This window comes from Myodes glareolus, chromosome 2 (genome assembly GCF_982192425.1).
Source record: "Myodes glareolus chromosome 2, mMyoGla1.1, whole genome shotgun sequence".
Taxonomy (NCBI): Eukaryota; Metazoa; Chordata; class Mammalia; order Rodentia; family Cricetidae; genus Myodes; species Myodes glareolus.
The window spans coordinates 51,405,936-51,432,246 of record NC_142027.1 but is presented as its reverse complement, the minus strand read 5'-3'; the positions used below and the strand labels follow the sequence as shown (position 1 = coordinate 51,432,246).

Sequence of the window (26,311 nt, the reverse complement as noted above, 5' to 3'; positions counted from 1 at the left end):
ATCAGGGTATGCAGCTGCCTTTGTGATTTTTGAAGCGTCTTTTAGAGAACCATAGCTCTGGTGATAATAACTGTGGAAGAGGATCGCTGAAGGCTCTAGGCAGGTGTTGAAGGACAACCGATAGCGTGTCAGGCAGCTGGAGAGGCCGTGCCGGCAGGATCTCAAGGGGAATGTTGTCTCAGACAGAGATGCAGCCCTGTGAGTTATGAAGGTGGAAGCCCCAGGATTCTAGCACTGAGGGCAGAGAGAGTGGAAGTGGGAAAGCAAAAGTGAAACAAGGCTCTGTGCACAGGGGAGGATCAGAGTCCTGGCTGACGTGAGACCGTTGTCTGTTTTGTGTTTGGGGCAATAGAGGACATTGACAAGCTTAGGAGGCAGGTTTATTTTGGGAATAAGAGAGTCCCTAAGGCCATAGGTGATGCATTGGCGTAGGGGAAAATTAAAGCTTTCAGGGGTCACTGAGATTGTGAATGTGTTAATGAGGAACATTCCCCAAAGAGGAACTTAGCTTTGTCCATCTGGGTTCTGCACTCCAACATGGCATGACACGTAGCCATGGATACATAGCTTCTGATAGCTAATGAGGAGGATGTTTTTGTCTGTTCCAGTATCTGCACTCACCCACACAGAGAGATACTCACTACCTGGCTCTTCCATAGTTCCCAGACCCCCATACTTGGGGCTCCCCTGTCCTCCCTGTCAGTCCCAGTAAAGACTCTAGCACTGTTTCCATGATGAAATTACTTCCAGACTCAGGAGAATCCTAATAAGACACATCCATGGGATAAGAAGTGTCATGAAGAGCCCCTCCGGTCTGTAACATGAGGGCTGGCTTGTTGGGGTACCTGTCCGGCCTGGTACGCCACAGCCAGCAAGTCCCAAGCAAAATCACAGAGTCTACATTAGGTTATAAACTGATTGGCCTTTAGCTCTGGCTACTTATTAGCTCTTGTAACATATATTACCCCATTATCCTTATCTACATTAGCCATATGGCTTGGTACCTTTTTCAGCTGTCAGCTCACATGTTGCTTCTTCGGTGATCTGGGCAGGAATGGCAGAGGGAGCTTCCTGTTTCCCAGAATATTCCTGTTCTCATCGCCCCGCCTCCACTTCCTGTCTGCTTGACCCACCTATACTTCCTGCCTGGCCAATCAGTGTTTTATTAAAATACATGATTGACAGACTACAGCTAATTCTCCCGCACCACCGGTCCTCTGGTAGCACAGCCACTTTGAACACTGCCTGCAAGGGTGATAAAGTGGAGTTGAGGGATGATCCAAGCCCCAGATAGTCTCACCCTGACCGTTCTCCCAATTTCTCTCACTACAGGGTTGCAGAGGAGTGCGGTAGCTCTACCAGGGTCATCCACAGCTTATGGGACTTCGGCTTGGAGCCCCCTGTGACACACCATACCGCGAGGGAAAATGACAGTGTGCCGAGGGGAGCAGCCTGCGGTTGCACTGATTGGGCTCCTCTTGGCTGCAGCAGGCTGCCTTGCTGACTTGGGTGAGTGTTTTCCTTCCGTCCTCAGCCTGCCCCTCCTGGGAGTGCTTTTCCTTGATGTCAGATGGGAACCTGAAGTAGCTTAGTGTCCTTAGAGTGCTACATCTCTGCTGACCTCCTGGCTGTGGCACACTCAAGGGCACAAGATAGAAAGCGATCAGGACAATGTCATATCAGGTACAGTTTTCTATTTTAGTAATTTCGAAGATATACTACTAGTAGAAGAAAAGGAACAATAATAGCTGCCTGGAGCGTGCATTTATTGTAAGAGCCCAGAGTAGGTCACTTGCATACTCTGGGAGCCTTACGACAATGCCGCCAGTCAAGCATTGGTAGCCATGGTTTACAGAAAGGCCACAATTACATGGCTCAGAGGTCGTGGCACTGGATTCGGCCAAAGTCTGTGCAACTTTAGAGCCTGAGCTTTTGCCTTTGTACTGCATTGTCACATAGCAAGGGGACTTTCTGGAAACAGGAAGAATGGGGAATGGGCAAGGAGAGCTGGGAGCTTGTCTGGTTGTCGAATCTAGGTGATGCCTCACAAGGTAGTGGCGGCAGCAGTTTCTTGGGGAACTCTGCTCATGACTGCATCGATGCTCTTTCTCCAGGTGAGGTTCCCCAGGTCACTGTCCAGCCCACGTCAACTGTCCAGAAGCTTGGAGGAACTGTGATCCTGGGCTGTGTGGTAGAGCCACCGTGGGTGAATATAACTTGGCGTTTCAACGGGAAGGAGCTCAACGGCTCGGATGATGCCCTGGGTGTCCTCGTCACCCGTGGGACCCTCGTCATTGCTGCCCTCAACAACCATACTGTGGGACGGTACCAGTGTGTGGCTCGGATTCCCGCAGGAGCTGTGGCCAGTGTGCCAGCCACGGTGACACTAGCCAGTGAGTCTACTTCTTTGCCATGCTGCGCGGTATGACCTCACCTCCTCCCCCCACTCTTTCTTTTCTCATAGTCCTACGCTCTGTCGTTAATCATAGCATTAAAGGGACCACAACTGCTGGCAAGCTTCTCAGTCAAGTGGTCACTGCTCAACCGTCTTGGGGTCTGTGGTGTCCTGGAGAATTTCCCCTCTGAGCAGGGTGATATGTGCAATGTCTACAGGGGGAAAACTGTTCTGGGGACCCAGAATTGACACCACTTCTCCACTTGGCAGGTTGTTTGGGGAGGATGTGACAGCTGCTCTCTGGGAAGCTTTTTCCCTCTTGTCACAGTGGTTTCAGTCATGGTTCTCTTGATGGAGGAAGCCTGTGTATGCCAAACCTGGCCTCAGCATATTCCTAGTGCTTGGGATACAGATCATTTTGAACTTATTATAGTGAGCGTGCGTGCGTGTGTGTGTGTGCACATATGAGTGTGCATGCGTGTCTGTGTGTGTGCGTGTGTGCACATGCATGCGTATGTGTGCGTGTGTGCACACGCATGTGTGTGTGCACATATGAGTGTGCATGCATGTGTGTGGGCATATCTGTGTGTGTGCATGTGTGCACACGTGCGCGCGCGCGCGCGTGTGTGTGTGTGTGTGTGTGTGTGTGTGTGTGGTCACCGAATGCAGGTGGAGGCTAGAAGATCACCTATAGGAATCAGTTCTCTCCTTCTGCCATAGCAACCCTAGAGGATTGAACACAGGTTATCAGACCTGATGGATGGTAGGTGCATTTACCCACTGAGCCACCTGACCAGACCCTAAATACAAATTCCCGAGCAAATGCAAAGGAAACTGCTTAATAAATAGATAAAGAGAAGAGAAATAGGGAAGAGGTGCCACCCACTCAAAGCTCACGCTCTTTCCTTTCCTCTTTCTCTCTTTCCTTCTGTTAAGGGGTTTGCCTATCTCATATTGCCGCTCTCAGTGTAAGGGCAGTTGATTTAAATCATTGTCTGTTGGCATTCTGCTTGTGCTGTTGAATTAGTGTTATCCCATCTCTAGTTTCTGTGATGATTACGTTAAAAGAACCCATGTCCACAGGCCAATATGGAAGCCAAGGGCTAAGTGGCCTCTGACCTCCCACCCACCCACTCCACAGACACACAGAAAAAGATTCTGGTGGGCTCAGTACTTCTTGCCACATGGTCTTTAGGACTGCTCACATTTCTTTCATGCTTGCGAGAGTGAGACATAATTTTTAGAATGAATTTGAGAAATGCATTTTGAGGATCTACTAAAACAAAGTAAGGGTCAAGTGACTTGAGAAGCCTCATCCAGGACAGGTAACGCTAGTTGACACTCTATGCTCCCTACCCAACTCATTACATTAGCCCATGTGGTAGGTGGGGACAGTGGGACACACTGCCTTTATATGCGATTGCCGCTAGATGCCCAGTGTCCCATGCATAGGACATTTGCTCTTTGACTTTTAGCCCTTCATTCACAAGCCTTTCGTAACAGTTGCTAATCAAATGCTTTCCTAAGCCAGCAGAGCAACCTCAGGACTCGTTCTTGTTTGCTTGGCTTATAGCTAGGGAACAAAGAGCTGCTTCCATCTAGGACCTTTTCCACTTGAAGTGCAGGAAACAGGGAAACTTGTCCAAACTTTAGGCATTTGGATATAAACTTTGAGATTTCTAGAACTCATAACTTAATAGTGTCCCCTCATCCCTGACAAGCTTGTTTTCAGCTTCTGTGTCACCATCACCAATGGCCTCATGGGTACTGTGGTTCTAGGAAGTGAGCTGTCCAGCATCCTAGGTTCAGAGGAGAAAATTTCTGCAATATGGGCCTTTTGAAGAGAAGTGAGGTCGCTGGGGTGCGTGAGATGTGAGCTGTGGAAGGAGAGTAGAGTGTCGAGGAGTAGGGAGACACGGAGGCAGGGGAGAAAGACTCCCCCTGTCTCTGGTCCCAGACTCCTAACAGGATGCCACTGCGAGAGAGCAGAACAGCGCTGCTACTGCTGGTGCCCATTGTTTATGAGGAAACATTGAGAAGTTCTGCCCTTTCCTACAGGGGATGGGCAAAGAGTGTCTCCCTGGGGGGCCAGGTTGACATTGAACTATATCTGTCCCCACCCTACTCTCCTTGTAGGCAGAAAGAGTGCCGTGGAGTCTGAGTGTCAGGTCTCTGGGAGGAAGCTAAGCGTTGGGCAAAGTGCAGCTAGGCCCTGTCCTCTGGGGCTGTTCTCTGGCTGTGTCTGGCGGGGGTGGGGGGCTAGAGGGGGGGTCGGAAGGCTTAGAGGAAGAGGTGGAGATGGTTAGGAATCATCTCATCATCACAATAAGAGTGGCTGAGACCAGAATCACACTTCTTGGCATCAGACATTTTTGACTTCTGTTAATTTTAAAATTAGAATCACCCTATAGAAAGTCTGGAATACGTAAAAAGCAATGAGACCCTCAAGTCTGCCATCTTCACACAACCACAAGTGTTATTTCGTCATCTACTCTTCCGGTTTTTATCCACACCCATATATTTTTGTTGTTGCTATAGTATGTCTAAACAATACATATCCTATTCTTAACTCTCACCTTTGGCACTGTATGATAAGCACTTTCCTTTGGCCATATGATAATTTGCCTTTTCTTCTTCAATGAGTATAAAATATGCTCAATACAGTGCAAAGAGTATGGCTGCTAGTGGACAACCGACGAGCTTCTGCACATGTGTGTATCGTGTAACCAACGCTCTAATATATCCCATTGTGTCCTTAGCTAGTTCGCTCATCCCTCCTGCAGTAGAATTCTCTGATAATGGACCAAAGTATTTCCTGTGGCTGGGCAATTCGCTCTTCCCCCGCTGTTCAGCATTACACGTGCCTTTCAACATCTGTGCCTTACAGGGGCCTCTTGGAGAGAGATTCTTTCTGTAAATGATCAGCATGTGTCTGGAGACCTCAATACACTGTATAATTATCTGTCCAAACTCACAAGGAGCCAGCCTGAACCTCTTATTGTTTGGAAAAGGGGGAGCTGGATAAAAGGTGGTCTGGTTTCTACCTCTCTATTTGATCCAGAGTATACCTATGTGAGGAGGTTCGATTTATAGTCTTTATCTGATACAAGAAAACAAAATAAACCCTGGCTCCTGCTTTCTTTGGTGCTTGAAGGGCTGTGTGGTTGGAATCGAAAGGCGTGTTCTGGAGTGGGACTGGTCTCCTTTGAAAGCCAAGAGCCATTGGCTTGTCATTCAGATGTGGATCCAAAGTGAAATGTTTGGGCCTGACTAGAAAGAAGGAGAAGTTGGGGAGATGGGGTAAGCCCCAGGGAGGGGTAGGCATCCTGCAGAGAAGGTAGTGGGTGGGTGGTAGGCTTGAAGGAGGCATCACAAGCCTGGCAGGAAGGCTCCTGGGGGGCAGAGAAAGGGGTGCTATCTTTGGGTTAATGCCACTGGGAGGTTTGGCCCAGACTCAGCAGTTAGATTAAGTTTCTGAGAGCGCATTCCTGAGCAGAATGGGGCTCTGTTCTGCTGATTGGCTGGTGTACAAAAAGACTGCTCTCTAGATGGGATTACCAATGGCAGCCTCTGCACCCTCTGAGTTAACCTGAAGGCAGGCAGGGGAGTTCCAGTGCATACACACGTACACGCTGCACTCAACATTTAAGGCCTGCTTGGGACCCTGCTTCATGCATTCACCTTTACACAAAGCCAAGTGTGTTTGGCCTACCTGGCAACATGCCGCCTCCTGGCTTCGGTCTAGAGACCACCAGGAGTTTTTCATGGGATAGTCAAGGATCTGGCTTAAAGATTAAGAGGTAGGGAGGCCCCTGGAGAACTGCCCTGGCCCAGGCTGCAGGTAGTCTTGTGTTGATGCTGAGTGGTGGATTTCTTCCTGACCAGGTAGCACCAGCTTCTGGATTTTGGTAAAAATGAAGCTAGAAGTTGAGAATCATCCCAAGAGCCTCGCCCATGTCTTCCCCTGTTACTGGAAAGGGAGGTGAGGATGTGAGTTAAAGAATCCCAAGCTAACTCCAAAAGATTTCACTTACATTTTTTTCTTTTTTTGGGGGGGTATTTATTTATTTATTTATTTATTTATTATGTATACAATATTCTGTCTGTGTGTATGTCTGCAGGCACCAGATCTCATTACAGATGGTGGTGAGCCACCATGTGGTTGCTGGGAATTGAACTCAGGACCTTTGGAAGTGTAGGCAATGCTCTTAACCACTGAGCCATTTCTCCAGCCTCATCACTTACATTTTTTATTATAAAGGGCAAACTCACGGAACAAGAACGAGAAGTCCAATCTCAGGTGTGTAACACAGGGACCAGAGAGAGCGAGCAGAGAGAGCGAGAGGGCAGGCTGGCGGATTTTCACTGGGTACCCAAAAGGTCTCGCCCTAACCTGGTCCAGCCTCTTTAAAGGTCATTGGCTGAAGGAAGTTTCCTGTCATTCCCTGGCTGCCATGCTGTGCAGGGAGGAACCGTTTGCTCTCACTGTGCCCTGTGGAGAATTTCCTTTATTGTTTAACCTGACCTTGCTTTTTGGCAACACTCTCCCACCACTAACGACTCACATCAGGTCCCCTGCTCTGACTTGATTTTTGATATGCCATTTGAACTCCTTCCTTCCTCCCTCCCTCCCACCCACCCACTGTTTATTAGGTGACTGCAACTCTAGTGACCCAACCAGCAACTTTCCCACTCTGCTTCAGAATCAGCAACAGATAGGGAACTTCAGGCCTCTTAATGGCCCCAGTCCAGTTCTGTCTGTGAGGTTCTCGGCACACAGCACATCCAGTAATCACAATGCCATCAAGGAACTGACGTGAGACAGGAAGGTCCCGCTCTATCCTCTGCCTCTGGTAAATCCACATGAACTCCTTTGTCTCTACTGCTTCTTTAAAGGCAGTGTCGTCAGGAACTGAACTTTTCACGACTGTGTAGCTACCTACCAGTTAGTGTGTAGCAAGGGGGTGGAGCTGAGTATTTGAGAGAACAAGAGGTCTTAAGTCCAAGCTGAGATAACTGGGATCGGTAGCTTTCTCTAGAGCCCGTGAGAGCAAAGTCTCAGAGGACCCCTGAATAGTCCTACCTGTGGCTTCAGACGCCAACAAAAAAGCTAAGATCTACTTAGGCAACTGTCTCAATGATTCTGTCTGTCTGTCTGTCTGTCTATCTGTCTGTCTCTGGTTCTTTTGTTTTTTCGAGACAGGGTTTCCTTATATAGCCCTGGCTGTCCTGGAACTTGTCCTGTAGATCAGGGTTGGCTTCAGACTCAGAGATCCACCTGTCTGTCCACAGTGCTGGGATTAAAAGTGTGCACCACCACTGCCTGGGTAGGATGTTTATCTTAATGTGAAGAATAGCTAGCTTTGCTTATTCCCCATTCTTTATGGGCCCATAAACTGCATTGAACCCTCACAATGTCCTGGATTTCAGAGGATGGAGCAGTCCACCGGAGACAAGGACTCGGGGACTTTATTGTTCTAGTCGTTCTGTGTTAGTGAGGGTTCTCTGGAGGAACAGAATTTGTAGAATGAGTCTCTGTATATATAGAAAGGGGATTTGTTAGAATGGCTTACAGGCTGTGGTCCAGCTATCCCAACAACAGCTGTCTACCAAAAGATGGCCCAAGAATTCAATAGTTGTTCAACCTGTGAGGCTGGATGTCTCAGCTGGTCTTTGAGAATACACCAAAACCTTGAAGAAGTAGGCTTTAATACCTGCGAAGGGATTTGCTGGGGGAGTGGGAACAAGCAGACAAAGAGATAGAAGCTTCCTTCTTCCATGTTCCCTATTTAGGTTGCCAGAAGAAGGTGTAACCCAGATTAAGGGTGTGTCTTCCCACTCCAAAGATCTGGATTAGAAGTAAGTCTTCCCACTTCAAATGATTTAATTAAGAAGCAGTCCCTCACGGGTGTGACCAGTCATTTGGGTTTTAGTTAATTCCCTGTGTAGTCAAGTTGAGAACCAAAAATAGCCATCACATCCTCCCAGAGAGTAAAGGCACCAGCTTCCTGCAGCCGCCTTGGCTTGGTACCTGCATGTTGTCAGGGGTGGCTTTGGAATTTTATTTGTAATATATACATAATATATTGCATCTTGATTTTTAGTTTAAATTACAATTTATACTTCTGCTGTACTTACTAGCCTCTTTAAACCTTTTTTTTTTTTTCAGAACAGAGATGTAGAGAGGCTAAAAGGAAAGAAAGTATATAGGCTAGCCAATCAGTTCCAAGAACTTCTGTCATTCCCAGCCATCACTATGATGCTCTTCCTAAAACACATTCCATTGGTTGATTCATTATCTAGTGCCTTTGCGCGTAGGTTCTTCCTCGACTATCCGCTGCTTGCCACTGCTTAGTCTAGCCTCAAAAGCTTCAAGGTCAAACCAAAGTCAATGAGCAAACTGGGACTTTCCCAGTGCTGACTTCTCTTTCTGGGTGTTTTGGAGGCTGGTGTCTTCGCAACTGGGATTTTGTGAATTCCAGTACGTCACAGGAAGATCTGGTCCCAGTTCTTGGGGACATCTCTGTCTAATGGAGAAAATGACCTTTCATATGGCAGTCAAATTGTCAGACAGAGATGTGAGCAGATTTTAATGAGAGCTGAGAAGCTAGCAATAATATATTTAAATTTGGAGGGGGGGATTACTGAGAAAGACTTGGGAGTTGAATCTCGAAGAATGTATATGGGTCTGCTTTAATCTTTAATGTTTTGAATCTTTACGTTCTATCCTCAAGCCTTTAACACATGGTGGACAGACTTAGGAAGTTTCTGGAATGACACAGATTCTCCCATAGAGAACACTAGCAAATTTTTTTTTAGTTTTTATTTTTCTGTGTATGGCTTTGCATATACATTGGCTTACCGTGTGCATGCCTTGTGCCTAAGGAGACCAGAAGAGGGCATGGGATCCCTCAAACTAGAATTATAAATGTTTGTGTGGGTGCTGGGAACTGAAGCTGGGTCCTCAGAAAGAGCAGCCAGTGCTCTTAACCATGAAGCCAGCTCTCCAGTCCCCGCCCCCACTTCCCATCCTTATGACCAAATTCTTAACCTAACTCAAGCTAGTCTTGTTGTTCCATGCCATTCTCTGCTAGATTTTTCTAACCTTTTTTCCCCTTCTGTCCTTCCTTCCTTCCTTCCTTCCTTCCTTCCTTCCTTCCTTCCTTCCTTCCTTCCTTTCTTCCTTCCTTCCTTCCTTCCTTCCTTTCTTTCTCTCTTTACCTTTGAGGAATGTATGTACTGTGATTCAGAAAGGGGTCCTACAGGTTTTTCCTGCAGTAACATCTCCAACCCCAAGCACACCAGTCTGGTACAGGCTGTGCATGATTCCCAAAGAAAACAAGAAGGGAACCATTTGCTCCAAATTGAAAAAAAGAAATGTGGAGCAGCTTGGCTGACTTGTGGAATCCTGTGCACGCCCTTTGCTTCGGGATGAAGGGATGGCAGAGGGATGAAGAGCTGGAGGAGAAAAGAAAACACAGGTGGCTTCCTGAGCTGCCCCAGGAGGCGAAGGCAGTCTGCAGCTGAAGCCAAGCCAGGACCGCTCCATGGCAGCCAAAGCGTGGAAAGGGAGAACTGGCTTAGTTTGAAATTGTGTCTTTAGTGGTAATGATGTGTTTGACTTGGCCAGGTGAGCAAGAAAAGCACCTAAAGATCTTTGGATTCAGAAGGCACCAAGGAGCTGAATATGTTAGTTTAAAAAAAAAAAAAGAAGAAGGAGAAGAAGGAGGAGGAGGAGAAGAATAAGGGAGAAGAAGAAGAAGGGAGAAGAAGAAGAAGGGAGAAGAAGAAGAAGAAGAGGAGGAGGAGGAGGAGGAGGAGGAGGAGGAGGAGGAGGAGGAGGAGGAGGAGAAATGCCTATAGCTCTAGGTCAAAGTCGCAACTAATTTCTTCTATCTTCAGGTAAATTAGGCATGACTTTATAAGGATTAGCCAATATTCTCATAGACTCTTCAAACGGTCATCAGCAATTTGTTACAAGCATCTAGATAGACCTGTGCTGTAAACTCTACACAGAACCTCTTAGCAGCAGATATTTGTCCACAACAGTCAGGAGTCCAATTTTACAGCAGTCACTATTTACCAAACTGAGCTCAAGTCACAGGGCTTTTTACCAAGAGCGCCTTTAAAGACTCATGTAGACAGGACTTTCTTTGGACCCCCAGCTCCCAAATAATAACATGGAGACTTCTTATTAAGTATGACGACTTGATCTTAGCTTAGGCTTGATCCCAACTAACTCTTATAGCTTAAATTAACCCATTTATATTAATCTATATTCTGCCACGTATATCCGACCTACTCCACATCTCACTGGCCAATCCCCATGTCTCTGATTTTTCCCAAGGTCCCCTCTCTCCCCAGAAGTCCCGCCTATCCTCTCCTGCCTAGCTATTGGCTGTTTAACTCTTTATTAAACCAATCAGAAGGTGCCTTGGCAGAGACACATCTTCACCATGTACAAAAATATTATCCCACAACAGACTCATGCCCCCAACTCTTTGTATGCCCAGTCACCTATTTACACACTGACCCAAAATTGTAAGTCCATTGTCTAAGCCAAGAGAAAAAGAGAGGGCCGTCAGAAGTATATTGTGCTGAAGTTGGGAGGGAGATTGACCAGTTTGGTTTGAAACCACCAGCCACTTGGTGGGACAATGCAAGATGGCTCCTGTAAGAGGAAAGGGGACAACCCAGTGAGTTGACGAGTTCCTTCACACTCCATTTTGCTTCATGTGGGACATTTAGTGATCTGTACTTTGATCTTAGTTTTAGACTTCCAGCCATTTGGGGATCTGGTGACCAGTTTGAGACCTAGAAAGCCTATCTGAATTAAAGGACCATCACTTAACAGTGACAGAAACTGTAAGCAAAACAAACAAACAAACAAAAAATCTTCTGGGGCAAACAGCAATTTTTTTCTATTAAGAAAATGGTGCTAAGCTGGGCGGCGGTGCTCATTGTTAATCCCAGCACTTGGGAGACAGAACGAGTTCAAGGACTATGCAGTGAAACCCTGTCTCAAAAAACAAAAACAGCAAAAAAGAGAAACTACGTGGTGCTTGTTTGTTTAGATGAATGAATTTTAAGAAATAAAATATCGAATCATCAGAGCAGAGTACTCAGGCTGTAGGAATTTCTCTGCTGGCCTGGGTCTCAGTTCTAGTATGATGGCGATAGAAAAGTAGATTAGGAAGTAGATTCCTGTCAGCACATAAAAATGTCAGGACTTAGATTTTTAACTCCAATTTGTTTTTATGTATAAACATTTTTTCTGCATGTATGTCTGTGCACCATATGCATGCAGTACTCACAGGGGCCAGAAGAGGGCACTAGACCCACCCCAATGAAAATTAAAGATAGCTGTTAGCTGCCATGTGGGTGCTGGGAATGGAACCTGGACCTATGGAAGAGCAGCTGGTACTCTTAACCACTGAGCCACTTCTCCAGCTTCATTAACTGTCCTTTTAAAAGATTCATTGTGTGCACGTGTGTTAGTTAGAAGTGGTTGTGAGTTACCTAGTATGGGTGCTGGGTTTTGAACTTGGGTCCTCTACAAAAGCAGTGGTCATTCTTAGCCACCAAGCTAACTTTCTAGCCCCAGATTAAAACAAATAAACAAAACAAAAACCAGCTGCACTTTAATTCATTTTGAGAGTCATGGGCGCCTGGCTCTCCCAGGTCCTCTCTGATCCTTCGCCACCCCACCTCCCTGTCCACCAGTTACAAGCTGTCATCTTGCTTCCTCTCTTCCTCCTTCTCCACTATTTCTTCTTCTCAAATTCCGTTGTGTTTTCCAGCTACTCTTGGGAGTGGGGCCCGCCCTGGAGTGTGGTCAGCCTACCAAGGGTCACACAGTTAAAGAAAGCCGCCCCTCCCTCTCCCAGTAGCCACTGAATCACAATAGGTGGAGAGTGGTGCAACCCCAGGTTTCTAACTCTTCTTTCTGGCTGACTAAATGGATACTCCTAACATACATACCCATGAAATATAGCTAAAATTATCCAGGGCATGGTGGCACACACCTCTAATCTCAGTACTCCAGAGGTGGAGGCAGGTGGATGTCCGTGAGTTCAGAGTCAGTTTGCTCTACTTGTTGGATTTCAGGCCAGTCATGGCTGCATAGTGAGAGACTGACCCTATCTCAAATTTAAAAAGAAAAGAAAGAAGAAGAAGAATCAGTAGGAATGTGAGCAAGGCTGCTACACTTCCTTGGGAGCTGTCATCCAGCGCATTTGGAAGCTTTAGGCACGTGACGCCTAGACATTTGTATCGTAGTCCGAGTATTAATTCACAGAAACACGGGCTCCCAGCGAAGCAAGTGACCTGATTCTTTAGGAAGGCGACAACCACCAAGAATTACTTTCGTGGGCAAGAGTGTCCTTGGATTCAGGAAGAGCTAACACCTACTCATGGCGTTCTTTTCCCTTCCAAGGGCTTTCACGTGCCAACGGGCGGTTCGTCCCTAAGCCGTTGTTTCCTACAGCTTCGTGCTGGTCGTTGTTTATGGTACGAAGTGTCCTGTGCTTCTGTGCTTCCCTAGACTGCAATGGCAACGAACTCTCTATGCCTTTGTGCTGATTCTGGCTAATCCTAATACACAGAGCTAGTCTGGTTGCTTTGAAATTGAAGTTACTGGTCCCAAACTTATCATAAATAAGTCTTACAGTCTTTGTTCTAGTAAGTCTCTGCAGAGTTTAATAAAGACTAAACAAAAAAATTGTATAAATAAAAAACACTAAAACTATTTTTAACTATTTTTAATGAAGAGATTGTGGCATAGATAGAAAAAAAATGAAGAAGAAATTTGTGTAAAAACAGGTTGATAATACAGAAGAACTTTAAGAAAAAAAAAATGTTGGAAGCCAAAAGTATGAAAGAGTATATTAAGTGAAATGGAGGGCTGGCAAGATGGCTCAGTGGGTAGCCTCACTTGCATGCAGGCCTGGCACTTGAGTTCAAGCCCCAGATCCTACAAGCCTGCAGAAGACAACCAACTCCTGAGAGCGGTCACTGTAGACGTACACACACAGACAGAGTAAATAAATCTATTAGAAGACTTGGAGATGCTCACTGGAACCTTCAAGAGAAAGCCAGTGCTGGTGAGAGCCACAACCCCCACAAGGGTGTGGTAAGAAAGGAGGGCCACATGAGACCTCTGTCCCCAGGGCAGGGGTCCTTGTCTCTCCAGCCTGGAACTCTGGTTACAAGGGCCATGCTGAGGAGCTCCACTCCCCTGTTTTCACCTTCCCCTCCCCCTGAGCTGGCCCCGACGGAGGCTATGCTGGGATCCAGCTCTGCCTCTGACGAGTGTGGACCACCGAGGTTCACATGAATTTTCCCATTGCTGAGTTTATATTTATATTTATATTTGGATGATCAGAGAAGTATGTGTGATGTGGGTTGTTGGCAAGTAAATCTTTTCTTTTTTTCCCTCTCTCTTTCTTCAATGTATTTTTTCCAAACTATTTCATCGGGTCCTAAAGAAAGTGGATCTTTGTGTGCCCGCCCCACCTCCCAGCAGCGCTGAAACCAGATGAATGAGGATGGTTGCCGGCATCTCACGGTGCATCTGGCTGCCAGACTTGGTGGAGACATGGCTCCATCTTGGACTTGTCTTTGAGGATTAATCACATTTCATGTTCTCTTCTGTCTTTTAAAAATATTTTTAATTGGTTCAAGCCAAAAAAAATTCCTAAAGCCCTGAGCCAGTTTTATTGCAAATCATTTAATAACGTTGCAAAATAGATTCATTTCTTTCTTTCCTTCCTCTCACACGCTTGCCTTTCTTCCTGCCTTCTCTCTTCTCTTCACCCCCAGATTTCTCTCTTGTCTTGACTGTGATTTTTTTCTGATTATGATTTTTTTTCTGCCTTCAGACACCCCCCCCATATACACACACAGCCTCTTTCATCCCCCTTCCGTTCTTTACCCTTCCACCTTCCAAATGTGGGGAGTTACACCTTCACTGAGGGGAAACAAAACCAAGATTTGACAGCTAATCTGTTTGGCAGATGCAAAACGTCTCCCCACCCATAGGAACTGTTTTTTATTTACATAAAAGCCAGCACAACTGCCTTGCTTTCATCAGAAACTGCGTTTGAGAAATTTCATGTCATGTTTCCATGGCTGTCGGGAAAGAGTTTTGTTTGGAGCCAAAATTATTTGTACAATTGGATTGGCAGGCAAAAAAAAAAAGCGCAAAGAGAGCAAACATATTTATCCACTGTCCTGGTCTGCCAAGTGAGGCACGAAGCTTGCTTCTCCAACTTCCTCCCTAAATTGTGTGCAGCTTGTGGCGGCCTGACTTAAGCTGTTGGTAGAAGAGAGAGAACCACGCTGGGGTACCACTCTTACGTTGACCTTACCTAGCTCATCAGTTAGAAGCCCCCACTGTCTAGGACCTAATCTTACTTCCTTTGCATCCTAAGTACCAGGATGGCTGAGTGGTGGCATCCATGATGCTTGAAGGGATACCACTCTAAATGCCTGCTATATAAAACACTGGTTTGGGCCAGCCTTGTGAGTTACAGTTGTTTGGCTTTGGTGGTCTGTGTGCCCTGGTTACCCACTGGTAAGTGTTTAGTCATTTCCTCAAATGCTCAGCTTCTGAGAAGCCTGCCCAAGTCACGGTAAACCCCGGCCACTCTCCAGGTGCCAGGCTCCCTGACCTCATGAGCACCGTCAACTGCAGCTTTACTTGGTCCCCTATCCTCAGCAGATGGCTTTTATGGTTTTCCACTTGCAAAGTACTTTACTTCAAGGCTAATTCGTGGGTGAAGCTAAGCTATGGTATCTCAGGTGACCGAAGGATTGAATGTGGTGTGTGACTGTGTGACCATCGATAGAGCAGTTTACGGCTCAGTGAAGCTCCATGCTGCCAAAGGCCACTTACTGAAGCAACGCCATCAAATCCTCTGCCTTCTTCGCTGCCACACCCAAGTTCTCCTATGAAGTTGTAAACCAGGGATTCAGCCAGAGAAAGCACTCAGAATCTTTACCCCCTTGTCCAAAGTGACTGAAAGACGACAGGGGTCAGTCTGTCACTGAGAAGTGACACATTGGCACAGGGTCTTCCCAGGCTCTGTAACCTCAGTTGTAGACACAATGAGTCACCACAAGGACAAGTTGAGGCTTGGAGGCCGTAAGAGTTGGGGAATAGAACTAACAGTGAGCCCAGAAACTTGCCCATGGCCCTAAGGATGCTAAGCATCCCAGCAGCTTTGCCAAGTGAGCCCCATGCAGTGCCCACGATCTGATGGATCTTGTCCAGACTCCGCAGATAAGTGCAGGCTTGTCCTCTGATCTCTGAGAACATGGAGTTGGCTAGGACAGGACCATGTGCGATAAATGCCTGCATGGCCAGAACGCCACATTGTTTGAGTCCTCAGCCTAATGCACAAAGATGGGGTATAGGTGACTCCTGCAGCATCCAGCAAAGGTGCCATCTTTTCTGCCTGAAAAGAAAGGGCTTTGATTTGCCACCAGGGAGGAGGGTGTTTAGGGAGAAGGCTGAGTGAAGAACCTCTTGGAAAGTTGGGGTTTGGGTTATACTAAGAACATAGAACTGAGACCCAGGCACTCTGTGAACTTTCTGAAAATGAGGAGGTAAACCTTCGGCTAAGATTTGACAGTTTGTATTGAACATATATAGGCACATTCCTCCAGTGATGTAATTTAACTCATAGTTCTAATTATTAGTATTAGTATTAGTATTACTATTTTGATTTCTCAAGACAGGGTTTCTCTGTGTAGCCCTGGCTGTCCTGGAACTATCTCTGTAGACCACAGAATCCTCCTGCCTCTGCCTCCCAAGTTCTGGGATCAAAGGTGTGCGCCAACACTGCCTGGTTTGTTGGACGTATTATTAAGAGCTTCTTATTACGGGCAGAGTGATGGAGATTAGAGAGCAGTAAACGTTCAAATGGACTCAAGATAAGATGTGCCCGTTTGTGCTTTCTCGTGTGCACCTCACCAGTGAGGAATTATTTGCACATACCTTCCAATGCTTTCCTGTTTTTCCCATGGCCAAGAGAATCTGGACCTCACGTTCTCTTTAAGTGGAAGGAGGATGTGTAGAACACACCTCCAGCGTGCCTTTGAAGAAATCCCTGCAGATAGTGTGTCTAGGCATCTCGCAGAACCCACACGTGGGAATATACAGCTTCCCTTTGGAATCTGTGCTTTTCAGGGGAAGGAACCAGGCAGGGCTCTGTATACAGACCAAGATCCTATGAGCTTTCTCAGAAAGGAGAACGTACTGAGACAGTAAGGCATGTTAGTAACCTCAGAGCTGGTCCCAGAGACCAGGGCTTTTGCCCCGTGGAGAGCTGAGAAATGAATAGGCTTGCTGGACCGTTTAAGGAAGCAGCTGGAAGAATGTGCAGAGAGAGGCTGCAGAAGGAGGGTGTGAGGGAAGGTAAAAGATCAGAGCGGAGAAAACATTCCTGCCATGCATGTCTCAAGCACACAGGTAACAGGCAAGGACAGGTGTCCTCTCAAGTCATTTCCCATGAAACTTGACCCACCCTTCCACCAACAGAGGCCTGTTAACCCCATCTGTAACTGAAGGGCTTGCCCCTTATTCCCCGTGTGGCATTGTTGAGGGCTAGGAAGCTGCTTTGCAGAGCCTTGTCCTGGGAGCAGGTTGCTTTCTCCTTCACATGAAGCCAACGGGTTGCCTCTGCATCTGCCTACTGATAGCTGACTAGTGTATTAATTGATCACGGAGTCTCCTCCATCTCTGGCCTCCTTCCTGCCCAGGAACACAAGGACTAGGGGCCCTGATTTCTACATCTCTCACCACTCCATTACTCTGCCTTTGATCCCTTAGTGAAACTCGAATTTTACTGCAGCGGCCAAACTGGGAGTGATGGAAGTGGCGGCTAAGGCTTAAGCTTAGGAGGCGCAAGGAGGGGGCAGCAGCAGAGACCAAAGTGCTGCTTATTTGTTTGGAAGCCAAGAGGCACTGCCTGCCAGTCAGCCCTTGTGAAGAGTGGGGTACCCAGATGGGGTGTCCAGGGCCCTGCCCACACGGGCTGTTGTGCACATGTTGGCATCAGAACAAAGGGAGAGTTGGGCTGCCTGGCTGACCGGTGCCCAGCTTCGTGCCACCCCGAATGCGCAGCCTTCTGTTTCTGCTCTAGCAGCTGTCAGAGGGTGCAGTGAGAGCCAAGAGGGGCTTAAGGAGGCCCCAGCGCTCTCGCATTGGGTTGCTGAGGTGGGTGCCTGGTGGAGCGTCTACTCCGTGCCTGGATGAGCCTCCCGTTTTAGCAGGCAGGAGCCTGGGGCCTTTATGATGGAGAAGGCTTTCTGGTGCCAAACTCCTTTCAGTTGCTCACATCTTGCTTGCAAAATGATCTGCACAGTTTAAGTATATTTTCGCTCCAGGCAATTTTCCCTGGAATGATGTAAAGAAAAGATGTAAAGAAAACAACACTTGGGGGGGGGTAGCTTTAGATTTATTAGACCGTGGAGGAGAGCGTTTCTTAGTGCCTGGGGAATTTTCCAGATGCCCCCGAAGTGTAGTTGCTCATAGCTCACTTGGTGGGGAGCTTCCTGACTTGGCAGGTACAAGGCTCTCTACCCTGAAGGAGGATCAGGGCCTTTGCATATTTTCAGTGAAATGCTTTGAAAGGAGTGGCATTACCAGTGTTCAGATGGAAACTCGTTCATCATCCTAACCAAGAGGCTCAGCCAGGTCAGGGCTACATAATGTGCAGGCCCCCATGCAAAATGAAAATGTAGGCTCCTTTGTTCACATGGGGTTAAGGATTTAAGATGGCTCAGCAGTTAAGAGCGTTGGTTGCTCTTCCAGAGGACCCGGTTCAATTCTTAGCCCCTGTGTAGCAACTCAAAGCCGTCTGTAACTCTGATTCAAGGGGAGTGGATACCCTCTTCTGACCTCCTGGGTACCAGATATTCTTTTTCTAAAATAACTGCCCTTAACCACACTGAAAATGCTCAGGAAGCATTTGTGTTAGGACCGTGTCCCTGAGATCATGATGTTAATCAAGCTCCCTGAGACAACTGGGTTCATCGGTCTTGTAAATGGTCATCTAACTTGTGAAGCTTGGCTTCCATGACTATCAGCTATAAATGTGACCAAGACCCAAGTTGGGCTCAGAGGACATATATGATCAAGTTATGACCCCTGTCCTTAGAGAGTGAATGCTTTAACAATAAAAAGAAATGGACAATGATCTTTTCATAAACAACAGCAAAACAAACAACAACAACAAACAAACAAAAAACAGAGGTCTTTCTTCCCTACTGTGGCCTGACCGACAACTTCTAGAAAGTTCTATTAAGTGGCATCCTCCTCAACCTTGCCAGTCTCTTGATCACCAGGTCCCCCTGTGGTGACTATAGTTTATTTGCGGCCGTTATTTTCCATGTTTTGTGAGAAACTTTATTTCTTCCTACTCTGCTCGCCTTTCTGAGTGGCCCATTGGAAACAACACTGCAAGCAGGTCGAGTCTTGCAGTGAAACTTCAGGACATCCAAGGCTGAGAGATAGAGCAGAATTTGAGACGGTCTGCACTCTGAGAGTGGCCTTCCACGGCTTCCTTGGTACCACACTAAAAAGAGGGTCTGGGTAACATATTTTAGCCCTTTCTTCGCATTCTATTAGCTTTACTCCTTCTCTTAAGATAGATCCGGCTACAATCCTGAAAACCCAGCTTCGTTCAGAACGTGGCTTCATGGTAGAAATGGCCAGCGTTTCAACAGCATCGGTGATGTGGCCCATGCAAAGAGATTTGTTTCTTAGACACATGAATTGTGCTCTTGCTCCAGATGGGTCTCCATTCTCTCCCAGTTCTTACCCAAAGCTTACACAGAAGAAACAGCTGTGGGACACCAGAGGACGCTGAAGCCTTGTGTCAGGACCCTCAGTTCCTCTCACATTCCACATCGGGGTGCCGACTGGGGTGTCCCAGTGTCCAGGGAGACCCCTCGTCACTTAGAAGTATCATCAGGACATCCACCGAGTCCCACCTGTCCCATATCAGAGCGTATTAGTCATTACAGACTGTGGATCTTGGGCAGCAGCATCTTGACTATGACCATGGTTGGTGATGGAGTCACTTTTCAGTGTGAATGGGTGAGAACCTGGGAGCCTGTTCTTGATGGAACAGGAGGAAAACATTGACATTTCTGTTCCTTGTCCTCTTTGGTCTTCATTCTCGGAGCCTTCTTACAGCTGTACTTGGACATCTGTAACCTGACCATGACCCATACCCAGGACAGCTGAGTAGGACCAGCTCACTCTTAGGGTTCAGTATTGCAGAAGAAACTGTTCTGGTCACCCTCAGGCCAGATTCTCTGTGCCTCCCCAAACTTAAGTTTATGGACACCCCAAGTTTCACTCGATACAGTGATGAGACTGTGTATTAAATGCTTATGAACCTCTGTATACCACTAGAAGTCAAGAAGGGTCTCATCATTCTCTTAGGGCCCAGAGTAGATCCTGAAGAGCGCATTGTGACTCACAGCACCAACCCATCCTAGGATGCCACACTGACATTCTCCACCCACATCTACCTGGAACCTCCCTTCCTCTCCACAGATCTCCAGGACTTTAAGTTAGATGTGCAGCATGTGATTGAAGTGGACGAGGGGAACACAGCTGTCATTGCCTGCCACCTGCCCGAGAGCCATCCAAAAGCCCAGGTCCGGTACAGCGTCAAACAGGAGTGGCTGGAGGCCTCTAGAGGTAAGGAATTGGCAAGAACTCCAAGGCGAAGCCCAGGATCCCTGGCTTCCGATTGCTTTCATTTGTTTCATTGCTGTTGCTTCCTTCCTGAGTCCCCACGATCATGTTGACAGCCCCAACCTCAGGCTAGCCAGCTGTCCTCTACTCTAATATTTGGCTCTAAAAGATGCCAAGGGGACAGTTTCCATGATGGAGTTTCTCTGTCCTGTCTTGCAGACTTTAACTCATCTTGTGGGGCCCTGGAGAGCACTGGCAAGCTGTTGCCATTTGATCAGGCACTCAGCACATGGCTGGTTCCAGATGCTGTCGGTTCAAGCCCCTGGCACCAGGCATGGAGAGAAAAGCTGCCCAACAAGCCCAGAGTCCTCAGATCTTCAGCGTTCCCTGGTGGGAGGGAATCTTCCCACACACGGCCTTTGGTGGGCCCTCACAGCTGCCCCATTTCCTGGGCACTGGGATAATGTCAGCTCTCACAGCTTTCTGCTCAGACCACAGTGGACAGGACTGCTAACCTAGGGGAGGCCACAGTTTGGCCCACAGTGCCAACAAGGAGGAGTATGACCACTGAAATTAAGTCAAAATCCTTCACAATACACTTACATGTAAGGCCAAGCTGACCTAACTTGCCCTGACCTTGTAGCTCTAAATGCGCACCTTTCATATTACAGAATTTCTTTGTTTACAAAAGAAATTTATGCTTATGATAGATATCTTAGGAGGAAAACAGAAACTCAGAAAAGAAAGATCACTGCTTTTGAAACGTAGGTACCCTGATCCAACCACTCACTCAGAAATAATGGTGTGGAGAGAAGAGACGGTGGGGGTTCTAATCCCTGTTCCCAGCAAAGGCTTGGCAGCAGTCCTGGGCAAGATTCATTCCATCTGGCATTTGCCTAAGCAGCTCACACCTGGGTGGCCCAGCAGCAGGCAGGCACCAAGCTTGGTGACACCATGGCTCCCAGGAGGGGCCACCAGGACCAAGCTCAGAGCTGACTGATGGCCAGGAAGTCTGGCAGAAAGCTCTGCCTGCCAGGAAACTGAGGGCCACCCGTCGCTCGGCTGTCCAGAAGCTGTGAGCCTGCCTCCTGCCTAACAAACCTAACACATGCTTCAGGCCCCACCCACAGCACTCAAAGCCTGCCGGGCCAGTGAAGCCCAGGATCACCGTCACAGAGAGGGCTTTGGCTTGGGGCTGGAATTCCTCTCCAGCAGAAGAAATGCATAGTGGGGTGGCTTAGCGTGGTGGTTGTGACATAGATGGGCAAGAAATGCTAAAGTCAATTCCGTAAACTCATCTTTTCCTCATTTGTGCGGCATAAGCCTCAATCGTAATAGGATTTTAGAAGCATATCTTTTTTCCCGTTCTTCAAGACAGGGTTTCTCTGTGTATCTCTGGCTGCCTTGAACTCAGAGATCTGCCTGCCTCTGCTTCCCAGGGTGCTGGGATTAAAGACAGCCCCACCACTGCTGCATTACATTCTGCCTCTTTCTAAGTGGACCTACTGTGTGGACGAACTCCTCAAGATCACGCTGTGTCCATAGATTCAGAGCGGAAGCCCAGATTGATGCTGAGCCCTGCATCCTTTCCACCCTCCCCCAGCTCCCTTGAGAGTGTGAGCCGAGTCTCACAGCCGAGTGCTAACTCAAGGGCATTTAGCCAAGCTGTTCAGGGGCCTGTAGGCTAGTTAGCTCCGTATCTGGCACCCTGCCGACTCTGTACCAAGTTTTATGTGAAGAAGAGCATTTCAGGCTTTGCTTTATTCTCTCCGGGGCCCCTTAACTCGAGGGGACTTTCAGACTGTAAGATTCTGTGCCCAAACCCACCTCATCTTCCTTCTCCCTTAACCTCTCCACAGACAACTACCTGATCATGCCGTCAGGGAATCTGCAAATCGTCAATGCCAGCCAGGAGGATGAGGGCATGTACAAGTGTGCCGCTTACAACCCAGTGACGCAGGAAGTAAAAACCTCCGGCTCCAGCGACAGGCTGCGCGTGCGCCGTAAGGATCAGCCTCTCTTGTCGATGGTGGGGTATTGCGGATAAGGGCCAGCGAAGCTCAAAGAGAACAGGGGGATCTGGGGATACCACAAACCAAGTTCAGGGTCGGTGAGCCTAGATGTAAAGAGGGGTGGCAGCAACCCAGCCTTGCTCACCAGCGTAGCTCATTGCTGTAGAGAGCGACTCCCGTAGTGTGTTACTTTGCCAGAGAGGTGGGTTTGCTGCGTAGGAAGGGAGGTCACAGTGTCTTCATGCAAGCGACACCCTTGTGGATGGCCTCTGGCCCTGCCTTCTGCTCCTAAAGTGTGCCCAGGTGAAAATCTAAGGCTCCTCCTTTTATGTGTGAACACTCTCACGCCTGGGCATCTTCTTAGGTTTCCTAAGTACTCAGTGAACTAATGCAGGGCACCAGAGGGAATTTTCTCCCAAAGTTAATGGAGCTAAAACTTTCTTATCCTCTTCCTATGGAGACAAAGAGTCTACAAAACTGTGTTTTTCTGGGTTTTCAAAACCTATAGCTGCCACTGGCTGGCCTATTGGGCTTATAGGGTGAGTCATGGGGCAGGCTCTGTAGGGACCACTCCCCAGCACAGCAGCACACTGGGGAGCAACTGCCTTTCAACCATTCTATGCACCGTCTCCCCACCATTGAGAAAGATGGCTGCTCTCTCTATTAAGCCGTTTTGTGTTTGGGGACCTTGCAGTGTAAAAAAAATGTATGACTTTAAACAGTGGCTCCTGCTCAGCTGAGTGGGTTGCTCATCCTGTAAGGGACATACCAGCTTGGATGCTGAAGTCTAGGTGGGGCCTAGCAGGTCTCCGTCTCTCACTTCATCATCAGACTCAAGGTGCACTGCCTGAAGCTAAGCAGGAAATACTGCCTGTGACGTTCAGACAGTTTCCTCTTTGCACCCTTGCTCTCTGTAAGCGCCTCTAGTTAACACCCTAAGTTATGTTCTCTGTAGGAGAAAAACCTTGCCCCTGGCAAGTGGCATTGCTTTAGCTATGTTGTGAGCCTCAAAGGGGTTGTTTCATCTCAAGCCCATCATCTCCGGAACTCTTCTGGGGCTGGGTCATCAGAGACAGGATGGGGGAAGTTCATGTGTGTGTCCATTTCCTTCTTCCCTCTCCAGGGTCCACCGCTGAGGCTGCCCGCATCATTTACCCGCTGGAAGCCCAGACTGTCATTGTCACCAAAGGCCAGAGTCTCATACTGGAATGTGTGGCCAGTGGGATCCCGCCACCTCAAGTCACGTGGGCCAAGGATGGGTCCAGCGTTGCCGGCTACAACAAGACTCGCTTCCTGCTGACCAACTTGCTTATTGACGCTACCAGCGAAGAGGACTCAGGCACCTATCGCTGTATGGCTAACAACGGGGTTGGGGAACCCGGCGTAGCTGTCATCCTCTACAATGTCCAGGTCTTTGGTGAGCATTCCCATGGATACATCCTCTTTAATCTTCCCCTCTGACATTGCTGGTCGTTCCAGAAGCATCTAACCTAGCTCAGGGAGGGTTACATTGTGAAAGGCCATAGTAGGGAAACACATTGGAAAGACAGAGGTTCTTAGATCTTAGGGCCCTGGATCCTTGTGTGATCTTTAGTCACCTAGACACATTACCCTTACACACACACACCACACACATACACACCCTCCTCTCATAGAAAGAGTCCCACAGCCAAGGAGGGGGAAGCCACTCAAAGCCACTCAAAGGCTTTGTAGTCCTGGGGGTGGGAAAATGCAACCCTCCACATTCTGATCTGTTTTCTCCACAGAACCCCCTGAGGTCACTGTGGAGCTGTCCCAGCTGGTCATCCCATGGGGCCAGAGTGCAAAGCTCACCTGTGAGGTTCGTGGAAACCCCCCACCCTCTGTGCTGTGGCTGAGGAATGCCGTGCCCCTCACCTCCAGCCAGCGCCTCCGGCTCTCTCGCAGAGCCCTGCGTGTGGTCAGTGTCGGGCCTGAGGACGAAGGCGTGTACCAGTGTATGGCTGAGAATGAAGTGGGCAGTGCCCACGCTGTGGTCCAACTGAGAACTGCCCGGCCAGGTGAGTGTAAGCAGCCCAGAGGTCAGGAACTCCAGCTGAGCAGGCCTCTAGCCCTTTCTTCCAGTACAGTTGACCTTAGTGACTTGCAGTTGCAAGATCAAAACCACACTCTCTTATTAGTAAATTAAGTGTGCAAATTTCCATCTGTGCACATGACCTCTTTGGTGAAAATTTCAAAAGTGAATTAGCTTTCCAAGTCTGTGGGCTTCTGTGATTATGCAGAATCAAGCTTAAAAACCAGGACTTTAAAACAAGGGCAAGTAGGTCCTTCCTTTTCAGCTAGAGTCACTTCAGTTGTCCCTTTTGTACTGGTGGGGCACCTATCGTGAGGGAATGCAGCACACGAGAAAGATGCCCTCTACTGAAAACGCTTCCCGTACAGGAGATGAAACCAGGGAAAGAATTTGAGAGAAGACTACAGTGGATGACTGTGTGTGTGTGTGTGTGTGTGTGTGTGTGTGTGTGTGTGTGTGTGATCATTATCATCTCTCAATATCCTATGGGGGTGGGTGGTGTCTAGTGGGGTTGAGACCAAGGCTGGGAAAGTCTGTGGATGGAATTGTTGCCGCTGCTCTTGCTTCTAGAGTCTCAGAGAGCATTCCCAATTGAGTTCATGACTCCAGTCACCTCGGTGGAGTAGGAGAAGACTGCCATGGTGTGCTAGTGTTAGAGTTTCATGGTGAAAGGACATGTTCCCAGCCCAGCGTAGCAAAGAGAGCTAAGGTCCCGGTGACTTTTAGAGCAAATGGGATAATTCGTGTGTGCTTGTTGGTCATTGCTGTAGCAGATGCCCAAGGGGAACAACTTTGAAGGCGGAAAGGGTTGTTGGGTTTTTTGGCTCATGGTTTCAGTCCCTCATGGTAAGGAGGGTATGGTGAGGCAGAGCCATTCACATTCGGGAGACACCTAAAAGGTCCTGCTATACTAACTGGCTTTGTCTTCTCTTCCATTTTATTCCACTGGGCTCTCAGCCTAAAAGATGGCAGTTCCTATGTTAGAGGCGGGTCTTTCCCTTTGGTTAATCCTCTCAAGAAACACCTTAAATCTCTAAACCCAAAGGTGTGCTTTCCTAGCCTCTGATGTGTTTCTCAACCAAGCGAAACTGACAGTCAAGATTAACCATCGCAAATCCTCCCTCTGTCAACTCGAGGACCCAAGTTCAGTTTCTAGAACCAATGTCAAGTAGTTCACCACTCCCTGAACTGTAGTTCAGGGGCTCTGACTCCTTCTTCTGGTCCCCAAAGGCTTTTGCACTCACATAGTGCACATCAACTCATACAGATGCATACACACAAATAAAAAAGTAAATCTTTAAAAAAGTCCAAGTTCAAAGTCTCTTCTGAGACTCAAGACAAGCTCTCTGCCATGAGCTACGGAAAAGACTAGCATTATGCTTTCCATGCACAACAGCACAGAGTAAACACAGTTGTTTCGAAAAGATGGAGTGGTGTAGAAAGGAGAGATAGGAACAAAGCAAAGCCAAACCCAACAGGATGAGTGAACCTTAAGTCCCATAGCTCTGTATCCAGTATCTGGGCAGCATGGATGTGAGTCTCGGCAGGCTTGGGCACTTGCAGCCCACCTGGCCTCTCTCTCTTGGGTTAGCGCCTTGCATTGCCTGTTGCGTTCCTTGGCAAGCATTCCATGTTTGAGGGTATCTCTCACCTTCTTGGAGCTCTGTTGTAGCCCACGATTGCATGCGCCACTGTCTCAAGGGCTCCTCGCAGGGATTGTGATTTTGTTCTGCACTGCCCGGTCTGTCAGGCCTTCCTCTTGGGAGGAAGTGTCTGTGACCTCACAGCTCTCGCACTCTGCCTGTCTACACAACTCTTGCCTTGTGGATGGCACTATCCCATCTGGAACCCAGCTACAACACAGTGGTCAATGGATGCCTGAATGTCTGGATGAAGGAGAAGCACTTCCCAAAGTGACCCCATGTGAGCAGGTTGTCCCAGAGAGTTCTCGTCTCAAAGCAAAGTCTGTGAAAGGATTTAAAACCTTTACACGCTCGAGGCTGCCCTGAGTGGGGTAAAGCCAGTTCTTGACATGCTCTCAAGATGCCTTTTGTACCATCTTGGTACAAAGTGTGTGACTTCCCCCTAATGGCTCTGACGGCTTTAACCACCTCCATGGCCAAAAGTATGTTTTTCAA

The 26,311-nt window shown here is 47.9% G+C and overlaps 1 protein-coding gene across 6 annotated transcripts in view; it reads left to right on the top strand.

Annotated features, from left to right (window-relative positions):
• Boc (BOC cell adhesion associated, oncogene regulated) overlaps positions 1 to 26,311 on the top strand; it is a 76,210-nt gene that overhangs the window by 36,483 nt on the left and 13,416 nt on the right. For 5 of the 6 annotated variants that reach the window (XM_085685585.2, XM_085685587.2, XM_085685584.2 and 2 more), the window contains 6 exons: positions 1,333 to 1,509; positions 2,115 to 2,393; positions 19,965 to 20,111; positions 21,968 to 22,111; positions 23,244 to 23,537; positions 23,887 to 24,159. In XM_085685585.2, coding sequence (XP_085541711.2) covers positions 1,428 to 1,509; positions 2,115 to 2,393; positions 19,965 to 20,111; positions 21,968 to 22,111; positions 23,244 to 23,537; positions 23,887 to 24,159 — 1,219 coding nt within the window. In that variant the 5' untranslated portion in view covers positions 1,333 to 1,427. Of the gene's footprint in view, positions 1 to 1,332; positions 1,510 to 2,114; positions 2,394 to 8,188; positions 8,255 to 19,964; positions 20,112 to 21,967; positions 22,112 to 23,243; positions 23,538 to 23,886; positions 24,160 to 26,311 lie in introns of those variants that run through there. The other variant, XM_085685589.2, reaches the window with a different exon arrangement.